Here is a 12188-nt window from a genome sequence, read left to right as displayed (position 1 = left end):
CACGTTACACTTGACTGACCACGACCTAATAACACCTGTCTGCGTCACCTCTGTTGTGCAACGTTTAGGAATCGAATTAACTTTGCAACATAGGTGCATGATGAGAACAATTAAACGATGTTTCTTCTTTTATTAAACATAAACCTCATTCAGCGCTTGATCAAGAAGCACAATATATCATAGATTTGAAAATTGCGTCAGCCTATTTCGCAGTAACGTCTCTCATATGCTTGCACATGTGTGTGTGTGTGTGCGTGCGTGGGTGTGTGTGTGTGTGTGTGTGTGTGGCTGCTTGTACTAGTCCGAGTTGATAGTGCTAGCCCACCAGCTTACTGAGATACCATGCCACAGTTTAACATGAATACCCGACTCAGACACAGTATAATGACTCCGAGCCTGACTCAGTCCTTGTTTTAGCGCCAGGCAGGGTAACAACAATTACCATCTTTTAACGTCTTTTGGTATGACGCGGCCGGGGATCAAACCAACGACCTTCCGCTCTCCAGGCTGCAGCTCTATTCCCTACACCACGGAGGCGGTATAAGCAGTAAGGAAGACACAGAATGGATATTTTTTATTCACAATATGAAACATATACACCATTGTCATTGACCCAGGTTCCATATGACACACATGGAACAGTAGATTTACAATGTGAAGATCATCTATGCTCCATATCTTGTATGGCCACCATTTGGGTCCAAAACTGACTGGTATCATCGTCCAATGGAAGCAATCAGATCCCTAATTGTGGCCTGGGGAATGTTCGCCCACTCTGTCTGCAGTGCTTGTGCCAACTGTTGGAGGTTCTATGGTTCTTGCTGACCTGCTCGCAGTTGTTGATCCAGTGGGTCCCATAAATGTTCAATTGGGTATAAATTTGGGGATTCGGAGGGCCATGACAGGACCTGGATGTTACGATTCCTGAAAAAAAACTGTTCTGAGTCTTGCCGTGTGAGGTCGGGCGTTGATCGTTGGAAAATGACGTTCGCATAATGGGAAGGACGAGTGACAAAAGTATCTTATCCGTGTAGCACTGTGCATTTCCCAGAACTTATCAAGTCTGTTCTACCAGTATAGGAGATGGCTGCCCACAACATCATACTACCATCCCCGAATTTGTCTTCTTCCTGCAAGCAGTATCGTGCATAACATTCCCCACGAGGCCTGTAAACACAACGTCTACCATCCGGACGGCGAAGCATAAAACGTGACTCAACACTAAACCAATCTTGTCTCCATCGCATTTGTGACCATACTCTGTGGCCTTGACACCATTGACTTCGCAGCAGACGATGCAGGTCCGTTAAAATGACACCTTCAACTGGTTGTCTAGCGCGAATACCTTCAGGGCGTTCCTGACTCTCTGAGCCGATGTCCTACGCAATCCTGGTACTGTTGTAGTTGTGGTGGCCGTGGTGGTTCTTTCACGTAGTGAGTGAGTGAGTGAGTGAGTGAGTGAGTGAGTGAGTGAGTTGGGTTTAACGCCGCTTTTAACAGTATTCCAGTTATATCACGGCGTGTCAGATTAAAGTGGGAGGAAAGCACGAAGTGATCCAGGTCTTAGACGTTTACCACTTCGGTGAAACCCACGAGCACGGGTATGGTGCTGACAAACCTTGAAACATAATCGGGGCGAACCGGGAATCATAGGTTTCTGGCGTGCCCAAGTGACGCAACGCGCCTTAGACTACTGGGCCACCCGTGCCCCCCTCTCTTAAGTAGCGTAGCCGTATGAATCTAGCCTGTGCTTTTGGAAGGTCCTTTGTTGTCCCGTGTGTCTGATAACGGTTCCCCAGCCTTGTGATGGTGCTTGGTGCTACGTGGAAAAAAACCTGGCTCCAGCTGAAGATGATTCTCCTGTTTGCAGTCGGCCAATGACGTTGTTGCGTTGGTCTTCTGTCAGTCGTAGCATCTTTTCGCTGTTCATTTGCTGTAAGATTATGATAGCATGCAAATAAAAAACCAAAAAGTGATGTTGCACGGGCATGTCATGTTTATGTGTTTCGGCGCCAGAATCTCACGTGGTTGTGTTTTTGTGGGTTTTTTTATAGTTTTTTTTTCTCACCATATTTCTGCAGTACCACATTCTTTCCACACAAACAAATCCCAATCCATGCAGAAATAAACGATTCATTTTTGGTATTATGTTTTTTTATGGATATCGGCAACACTCTGTCACATATTTACAATTGTACTACTTTTGCGTTTCTCGTTATTATAAAGTATATATACAGACGATAATATTCATGCAGTTTTGCATTAATTGGCATGGAATCTTTAAAATATGCTTATTTCTTTTTTCTATCAAAACATTAGCTTCCAAAGTATCTTTCTTTCTTTGTATTTTCTTTCTTATATTGGGTTATATGCTGACTTATGTTCTTGACGCTCTGAAGTATGGATCACATACTCCTCACGAATGGCCTCCATTTTAACATTAAGTCACAGATACAGGTACAGTTAAACACTTAGGAGATAGTACTCGCATATTGTCACATGCAGTGTATTTCATTGTTGAACAGTGAGTGTTACATTGTTTCTGTGGAGATTCGCTTGAAGCGCATTGCATTGTATTTGGATTAGTTGTCTTGAATGTAGTATTATTTAATGTAAGCAGTGATGAGGAAGTTAATATATTTAGATGCCAGTGTGATGTGTTATCTTTCGGAATACCGTTGACTGGTATGGAGCGTTAGGGAATATTCTGGACACTGGTCAGACTGTATAGAAGGAGACAATAGCGTGCCTCTTGCATCTTACACACCATATCTCACATTTCATTACATGAAGACCAGCTTTCGTGTGAAGATCACTTATCACCCAGGATTCCCTGCCTAGGCAATCTCGGAAGGTTGACCACAGTCGCCGCTGGGTGAATATATCCTTATCACTGACTTGTGCTATCATCACTATATTTTTGTAGTAATTTATATTGATTTGTAAACTGAATTGTGTAATACATCGTTTTTTGTCTACAATTTGTTATTTGTTTATTGGTTTCACACTAAATTATTTTACGTACATATTTCTGGCTCAACAAGTTTCAATTTGGGAATCGACACGGAACAATATTTAAAATACATTGTAAAATTTTAAAGGTATCAATAGATATTTTTCAAGAAGAAGTATTCGTATTCATTCACAGTGATGAGTCCTGATGATGGCCGAGATCAACTCTCATTTAACATTGGTTTTTTTCACTTTGAGATTGTAGCGCCTTGTGTATTTAGACCACGTCATCTATATTTCATATTTAGATCATAAAGATTCAGAGTGACAAAAACTGTATGACAGGAGGGATGACTTCAACGTTCCAATAGCAATATTCCTGCAGCTCCAGCCTTTGGTGTCGCATTACGCAACCTTTGATGTACATCCGAGCATGCTCTTTCTACGAAGATTCCCAAGAGCATTGTACAACTCTTGCTAAACAAACTTGCTTGATCAAGCTCACGGGTCTCATACAAGGCTTCAGCAAAGTTTTCAAAACATTTTATGGTAGACATTTCCACATTTGAAGCAGCTGTGACAAACATGGTGTCCGATGCAATTCCCTGTATAGACTACATGTTCCCGAGTTTTTTCAGGTGAACAACTGACTTGCCTTTGAATGTCTTTGTGGCGGGTTCCACTGGAAGAGCAGGATACGCTCACCTTATCGGGGCAACGCCTTCGCCTCATTGCTATTCATTAATGATTAATAAACATATTCTCATGATACAGTCGGAATCTTATAATAGCCTCTGTTTTAGCAGATATTTCTTATAAATATGGAATAAGGATATGTCACTTTTATTTTATTGGACAAACAAGAAGCATTATGACAACGAATAGGCTGTCCAGTTTACTTCCGCGTCATCCTCACTAAAGATAGTGAGTACTTTCCTGAAGTGTCTGTCACTCCAAATTTTTTTTTTCACATTTTTATCTTACTTCAAGCTCAAGGTCGATCGTAACTACCATTCTTTAACACTGACTTACGACAGTCGTAGCGCTAAGATCACTTTGTAGAACGGGTCCCAGGTTGGTAAACGATATCAGCTTAAGTCAAACTTCTTTTCCAAATTCCCTGGGGTGGGGTAGTGTAGTACTTCCCCATATGGTGTTCGCTCCCCATACGGCTTCAATGTATGACGCTCGTTTAATTTATGATGTCCTCCATGACATTGCAGGAATATTGTTCAAGCGACGTAAAACCATTCTCACTCCAAATTCCCTTGTTCTGATTTTGCCAATCCGAGCCAAAATGCAAAAAGTAACAGCGTTTGTTTTCTAATATTTGAACAGGAGCGGGTCTTTGACCCAAGTTAATTTCATTCAAAATGCAGATATAAACAGTATATACATGTGGCAAAAATTCGTCTTGGATCACGGACTTGCTCATACTATAATGTAGATTTGAAATTCGAAATTTTCATTCATTTAAGGATTGAAGTTGTAGCTGTTGACGTTCATGCGAAGCGCTTCACGCGGTACATTTGCTCACGTGGGGCACTGTCTTTACTAGATGATAAACGACAACATATACAACCTCAATCCTTATATTCACATAGACATCAATCATAACAAAACAATCCTGTTTAACGCCAAACTTTACTTATTTAAAGCGAACTATATTAACGCAGAGAGTTGTTTTTCGTGATGACGTCATCCGTCTCAAACATTCCATTGAAGTTACGTCCCTTAGTTTTACAAAAGTCATAAAATGACAGCTACAGCAATGTCATTCTTTTGTAATAGAAGTTAGTGAAGCTAGATTTGGAGATTAGGGTTAGGGTTCGGCCAATTTCCGTTTCTTTGGGCCTTTAAACATTGCCCTAATAAATGGGCAATAATTGATAATTGTTTGTTTGTTGTTTAACGACACACTCAGCAATAGTCCAGCTATGTGACGGCGGTCTGTAAATAATCGAGTCTGGACCAGACAATCCAGTGGTTGACATCATGAGCATCGATCTACTCAACTGGAATACAATGACATGCATCAACCAAGTCAGCGAGCCAGACCACCCGATCCCGTTAGTCACCTCATATGACAAGCATGGGTTGCTGAAGACCAATTCTACCCCGGATCTTCACGGGTCTCATGAATAGTGCTCCCATTGTACACCTCACCTTTCCGATTCCTTATTTAAGTCAGAATGATGATGACTCAGACAAAAATAAAGTGTGAACTTTGTGTTTGTGATGTTCTATTCAAAGGAACTAAAACAGACGCAAAACATAGGAAATAGAAACGTGAACGTCAAGTTTTATTGTCAAGTATATGTACATTATCATTACGGACCGACCATTGGATACACTGGGGGATTCCTGGGATTTTACTGGAAACAACAAATTGGCCCCATAAATTTTTGAGAAAAAAAATAATTATGCTTTAGACTGTTGAAACAAAAATAATTGTCTGCCACAAGAAATACATTGCAGCAGTCATTTTACTTTTAAAAATCCAGGGTAATAGTTTAAAATAAAAACATATCTGGTTTTGTCGCTGGAGTTGAAAACATATCTTATCAAATCTCGATACAAACTGCCAGAACATCCCACCCCTACCCCCACTCCCGAATATCAAATGTTCGACCCCTTAGCCAAAACCGTTCAAAATTGCATCGAATGTGTCAACACAAGTGTATGTTTGATAGCAGCGCAGTGGTACCACGCGTTCACCAATAAATCAATCTTTCCAAGACTATGTAGGACGACAGATTGAAGCAGTTCCACACATAAAGTACATGTACTATTGATGAAGTTGGATACAATGGTAGTGTAACGATTCTATCTTGTGTCAGTGCATATGAAACGCGATATGGATGATGAGGATTGTTCTGACCAAGGTTTTCACAGACTGACCAAGGTTTTCACTGACTGTCCAAGGTTTTCACTGACTGACCAAGGTTTTCACTGACTGTTCAAGGTTTTCACTGACTCTCCAAGGTTTTCACTGACTCTCCAAGGTACTGACTGTCCAAGGTTTTCACTGACTCTCCAAGGTTTTCACTGACTGTCCAAGGATTCACTGACTGACCAAGGTTTTCACTGACTCTCCAAGGTTTTCACTGACTCTCCAAGGTACTGACTGTCCGAGGTTTTCACTGACTGACCAAGGTTTTCACTGACTGACCAAGGTTATCAATGACTCTCCAAGGTTTTCACTGACACCAAGGTTTATAGGGTATATTTTTCAGTGACTATCATGAAAACGTGTCCATGATGAATATGTAGTGTACGAGTTGTGTGCATATATACACCATGCAATAAATGACGCCCCCAATAGTGCTGACAGCGGCGTAAAACCATACTCACTCACTCACTCACGTATATTTGAACATTTGGTGTACTCACCATTGTTGTTATTTGGAAATTGAAAATCATTCCACAAATCGAATTTTAGCTATAATTTCCACCCAGTGGACTACTTCTGATCCACAACCGAGCCAGCTGTGGATGCATGACTAGGGGGCGTATAAATACTTATTTGTGTCCATGCGCTCCAATCTGTACACGCGTGAAGACATGGTGGCATTTGTCGACAGACTTGGCGACCAAGTATCTCCCACTTTACAGTCCCCGTTGTTGTGAAACACGAAGACGAGACACCTGGGGTTACCAGTACACATGTGGGCACACTCTGGGAAGGTTCTGCTGGAGGCTTGAGCGATGACGTCGTCTGCATTTTGAAAATCGTGGTTTGGAACCCAAATGGTTAAAAAGTAGCAAGTGTCTGTAAGCGTCGATTGATAGCCTGAAATGGACGAAATAGAGTATATTAAAAAAACATATGCGCAATGTTGTGTGGCACGTGTTTGCAGCAGTATGACACGTGTTAACAATGATGTGATCGAGGCTTAACTATATGTGACCACGTGTTAACATTGAGATCTGAACACATTTGACCAGATTTTAATCCTGAAGCCAAAACATGTGAACATAATTATTTTGTTTGTTTGTTGTTTAAAGCCGCACTCAGCAATATTCCAGCTGTATGACGGCGGTCTGTAAAATAATCGAGTCTGGGCCAGACAATCCAGTGATTTACATCATCAGCATCAATCCACGCAATTGGGATCGATGACATGCATCAACCAAGTCAGCGAGCCTGACCACCCGATCCCGTTAGTCGCCTTTTACGACAAGCATAGGCGCCTTTTATGGCAAGCATGGGTTGCTGAAGACCTATTCTACCCCGGAATCTTGAACATAATTATGTCACGACTTGTACGTGTGAACACTCGCTGTATGGAGCGGATCAAGTACGCGAAAGAGCGAGTATGGTCTATTATCGGTTTGAAAACAAGAGTTTGTTCAGTGTCTGAAACAAAGTCTGATGTGGGAGGATTTTAAAAAAACAACGAGCATTGGTATCGTGTCGAGTTCATTAACCGGGCGACTGTGGGATTCAAAGAGGGGTCAAAAACAAGTAGTGATAATTGCAAAACTACCTGTTCAGACGTAGGATAGACGCCGCTCATCTAAGCTTACAATACAATACTACCTTCTGATTGGTTCTATGTTGTCCGCTCATGAAGCCCGCTGAGAAATCAATCGGAACACACCTTAGGTAACATGTTTATCTCGCATAAGTAGCATTGACCTGAAATGAACCGATGTTTATCCGAATGTATTGGGTAAATGGAAGAAATTCGTTTCGTCTGTTATCTGTCAAAATAGCTGACTCAAAGCGTTTTACTCGGACATTTCGGACATATAATCCGCATCTGTATGAATAAATGTCTGTGAATAGACAACTTATAATGTACACACACTGCATATCGGCGTGAAGCTCTCAGTTTTCGTTATTGACGGGAAGACCCGGTCTCTGCTTTCATGTCAGCTATGACATGTGCGGCTCATTCGTGACCAGCACGTGTTATTCCGGGACAAGCCGAATAGCGACTCGTGCCCCTCTCGTGGCCATTTTGCGACCGGGTTCAGTCTTAGCGCAAACGGGCATACCAAAAACAATTGTCAACTCGTTGCGTAATGGTTCACATATGTTTCCCCACATATTATATATATATTTCAGGTGCAATTTAAAGCACATCGGGACGTGCTGAATTATACAGTATGATTGAACACCTTTAACTGTGTCTTGGGTATAATTTTAGATGCAAGACATATGCAAAATCAAAAAATATTTCTGAGGCATTCTTCGACGAAGAACTAAAAACCATACTCGTATTCTGATTGGTTTGTCGTATTTTCGCACATAACATTCATCGATAGGGGGACGAGTCTTCTTGCAGGTTCCGGAAAGGGGCGAGTGGTGACGAATGGCTAGAGCGGTCCGACGCGCGTGGCAACACATAAGGTTTCAACCGTAGAGTCTGGACCAGACAATCCATTGACTGACACCATAAGCATCGATCCGCGCTTAATTGTCACCGTTTTAAGTTCCGTTTCATAAGAGTTGGTCTAGCTGATAAATCGGAAGAACACTGTTTACATTGCCAGAACCACACTTTCGTGAGCGGTCTTACGAGTGAGTTAGTATGGTTTTAAGCTGCTTTTAGCAATATTCCAAGCAATATCACGGCGGCGGACACTAGAAATGGGCTTTGTGCCCATGTAGGGAATCGAACCCGGCGTGACGAGCGAACGCTTTAACCCCTGGACTACCCGACCTCCCATCTTTCCTATAGAAAACTATAAAAATATAGATAATGATCATGGATGAAGAAATTATAGCTGGTGGAACAACTTATTCATACTCGGTTGTCCGATGTGACGCATTGTCGCTTGTTACTTTACATTAACCTTATTTTCAAGGTTAACGACATTAAATTATGACTACTTCATAAGCGTGTTTCCGCGGTTCCTCCTACCGTTGTTCCACTTCCACCTCCCTTGTACTTATAACAACATGATAGTTTCTCAAACAACTTTTCCAGTGACGGGAATACAAATAACAATCCGCAGATATTTTGATGGGTACATAGTATTCTTTGCCGTGTACCGTATTGACATTAAACAGACTATTCCCGATTTTAAGTTAATGTGCAAATCGTCGTTCTCATTTAGAATCGGGGACACGGGTGACCCAGTCGTCTAAGGCGCCGCAATTCGCTGTGCAGAGTTACGTCCCTTGGGCACGCCAGAAACCTATGATTGTGGTTTCGAATCCTGGTTCGCCCCGATTATGTTTCTAGGTTTGTCAGCACCATGGTCGTGCTCGTGGGTTTCACCGAAGTGGTAAACGTCTGAGACCTGCATCACTTCGGGCTTTCCTCCCACATTAAGCTGACACGCCGTGATATAACTGGAATAATGTTAAAAGCAGCGTTAAACCCAACTCACACACTCACTCACTCACTCATTTAGAACCAACCGGACTGCAGGTGAAAATGTCATCAGGGCAACTGTCTGTCAACTTCTACGTGAATGAATATATTAATTGTTAGGAATTGTTGCTGAATTATGGATTATATTGTAGCAATAGAAATAGATCGAACCTCTTACGAAACCCGATGATTCAGGCTGTGCTGTTGTTAGTGAAAGTCCAAGTGATGATGTTGTTTGCCATGCTGTTGAGGCCAAAACAGTCGTTGTTGTTGCTGTTGTCGCATTGTTTGTTGGTGATGATGTTGCCGTGCTAGTTGCTGGTGCTGTCGTTGCAGTTATTGTGGTAGTCGATGTTGTGGTGGAAATGTTTACTATTGAAGTTACGGGTGTAGTAGATGTCGTGTGGGTGGGTGTAGTGTTTGTCGTGAGGGTGGGTGTGGCTGATTTCGAGAATGTGGATGTAGTGGAGGATGTGTTTTTATGTGTGGTTGTTGGTGTAGTTGTTGGTGTAGTTGTGGGTGTAGTTGTGGGTGTAGTTGTTGGTGTAGTTGTGGGTGCAGTTGTGGGTGTAGTTGTGGGTATAGTTGTGGGTGTGGTTGTGGGTGTAGTTGTGGGTGTAGTTGTGAGTGTGGTTGTGGGTGTAGTTGTGGGTGTAGTTGTGGGTGTAGTTGTTGGTGTGGTTGTTGGTGTGGTTGTGGGTGTAGTTGTGGGTGTAGTTGTGGGTGTAGTTGTGGGTGTAGTTGTGGTTGTAGTTGTTGGTGTAGTTGTTGGTGTAGTTGTGGGTGTAGTTGTCGGTGTAGTTGTTGGTGTAGTTGTGGGTGTAGTTGTAGTTGTGGGTGTAGTTGTGGGTGTAGTTGTTGGTGTAGTTGTGGGTGTGGTTGTTGGTGTAGTTGTGGGTATAGTTGTTGGTGTAGTTGTGGGTGTAGTTGTGGGTGTAGTTGTGGGTGTAGTTGTAGTTATGGGTGTAGTTGTGGGTGTAGTTGTGGATGTAGTTGTGGGTGTAGTTGTAGTTATGGGTGTAGTTGTGGGTGTAGTTGTGGGTGTAGTTGTGGGTGTAGTCATGGGTGTAGTTGTGGGTGTGGTTGTGGGTGTAGTTGTGGGTGTAGTTCTGGGTGTAGTTGTGGGTGTAGTTGTTGATGTAGTTGTGGGTGTGGTTGTGGGTGTAGTTGTGGGTGTAGTTGTGGGTGTGGTTGTTGGTGTAGTCATGGGTGTAGTTGTTGGTGTGGTTGTTGGTGTGGTTGTGGGTGTAGTTGTGGGTGTAGTTGTGGGTGTAGTTGTGGGTGTGGTTGTGGGTGTAGTTGTGGGTGTGGTTGTGGGTGTAGTTGTGGGTGTAGTTCTGGGTGTGGTTGTGGGTGTAGTTGTTGGTGTAGTCATGGGTGTAGTTGTGGGTGTGGTTGTGGGTGTAGTTGTGGGTGTAGTTCTGGGTGTAGTTGTGGGTGTAGTTGTTGGTGTAGTCATGGGTGTAGTTGTGGGTGTGGTTGTGGGTGTAGTTGTGGGTGTAGTTGTGGGTGTAGTTGTGGGTATAGTTGTGGAAGTGGTTGTGGGTGTAGTTGTGGGTGTAGTTGTGGGTGTAGTTGTGGGTATAGTTGTGGAAGTGGTTGTTGGTGTAGTTGTTGGTGTAGTTGTGGGTGTAGTTGTTGGTGTAGTTGTGGGTGTAGTTGTGGGTGTGGTTGTTGGTGTAGTTGTGGGTGTAGTTGTGGGTGTAGTTGTTGGTGTGGTTGTTGGTGTAGTTGTGGGTGTAGTTGTGGGTGTAGTTGTGGGTGTAGTTGTGGGTGTAGTTGTGGTTGTAGTTGTTGGTGTAGTTGTTGGTGTAGTTGTGGTTGTAGTTGTTGGTGTAGTTGTTGGTGTAGTTGTTGGTGTAGTTGTGGGTGTAGTTGTTGGTGTAGTTGTGGGTGTAGTTGTTGGTGTGGTTGTTGGTGTAGTTGTGGGTGTAGTTGTCGGTGTGGTTGTTGGTGTAGTTGTTGGTGTAGTTGTGGGTGTAGTTGTTGGTGTGGTTGTTGGTGTAGTTGTGGGTGTAGTTGTGGGTGTAGTTGTGGTTGTAGTTGTGGTTGTAGTTGTTGGTGTAGTTGTTGGTGTGGTTGTGGGTGTAGTTGTCGGTGTAGTTGTTGGTGTAGTTGTTGGTGTAGTTGTGGGTGTAGTTGTAGTTGTGGGTGTAGTTGTGGGTGTAGTTGTTGGTGTAGTTGTGGGTGTGGTTGTTGGTGTAGTTGTGGGTATAGTTGTGGGTGTAGTTGTAGTTGTGGGTGTAGTTGTGGGTGTAGTTGTGGGTGTAGTTGTTGGTGTAGTTGTGGGTGTAGTTGTAGTTGTGGGTGTGGTTGTGGGTGTAGTTGTGGATGTAGTTGTGGGTGTAGTTGTGGGTGTAGTCATGGGTGTAGTTGTGAGTGTGGTTGTGGGTGTAGTTGTGGGTGTAGTTGTGGGTGTAGTTGTTGGTGCAGTCATGGGTGTAGTTGTGGGTGTAGTTGTGGGTGTGGTTGTGGGTGTAGTTGTTGGTGTAGTTGTTTGTGTAGTTGTTGATGTAGTTGTGGGTGTAGTTGTTGGTGTAGTTGTGGGTGTAGTTGTTGGTGCAGTCATGGGTGTAGTTGTTGATGTAGTTGTTGGTGTAGTTGTTGGTGTAGTTGTGGGTGTAGTTGTTGGTGTAGTTGTTGGTGTAGTCATGGGTGTAGTTGTTGGTGTGGTTGTTGGTGTAGTTGTGGGTGTAGTTGTGGGTGTAGTTGTGGGTGTAGTTGTGGGTGTAGTTGTGGATGTAGTTGTGGGTGTAGTTGTTGGTGTAGTCATGGGTGTAGTTGTGGGTGTAGTTGTTGGTGTAGTTGTGGGTGTAGTTGTGGGTGTAGTTCTGGGTGTAGTTGTGGGTGTAGTTGTGGGTGTAGTTGTTGGTGTGGTTGTTGGTGTAGTTGTGGGTGTAGTTGTGG

At 43.1% G+C, this 12188-nt stretch overlaps 1 protein-coding gene across 1 annotated transcript; it reads right to left on the bottom strand.

The window, feature by feature from the left end:
• Nucleotides 1-10113: 10113 nt before the first annotated feature.
• On the bottom strand, nt 10114-11934 carry LOC139448766 (mucin-2-like; the record flags this gene model as incomplete). The annotated part of the gene is made up of 2 exons (XM_071230303.1): nt 10749-11934; nt 10114-10370 (listed from the first exon to the last, which is right to left on the bottom strand). Coding segments are annotated over exons 1-2 (1443 nt in total), but the record flags the coding sequence as incomplete, so codon positions are not given.
• Between the last annotated feature and the right edge of the window lie 254 nt (nt 11935-12188).

The sequence above is a fragment of the Haliotis cracherodii genome, unplaced genomic scaffold, assembly GCF_022045235.1.
Source record: "Haliotis cracherodii isolate W230 unplaced genomic scaffold, xgHalCrac1.p SCAF_7, whole genome shotgun sequence".
Classification (NCBI taxonomy): domain Eukaryota; kingdom Metazoa; phylum Mollusca; class Gastropoda; order Lepetellida; family Haliotidae; genus Haliotis; species Haliotis cracherodii.
Note: the sequence above shows the minus strand (reverse complement) of the source record. Positions and strands in the feature narration are given on the sequence as shown.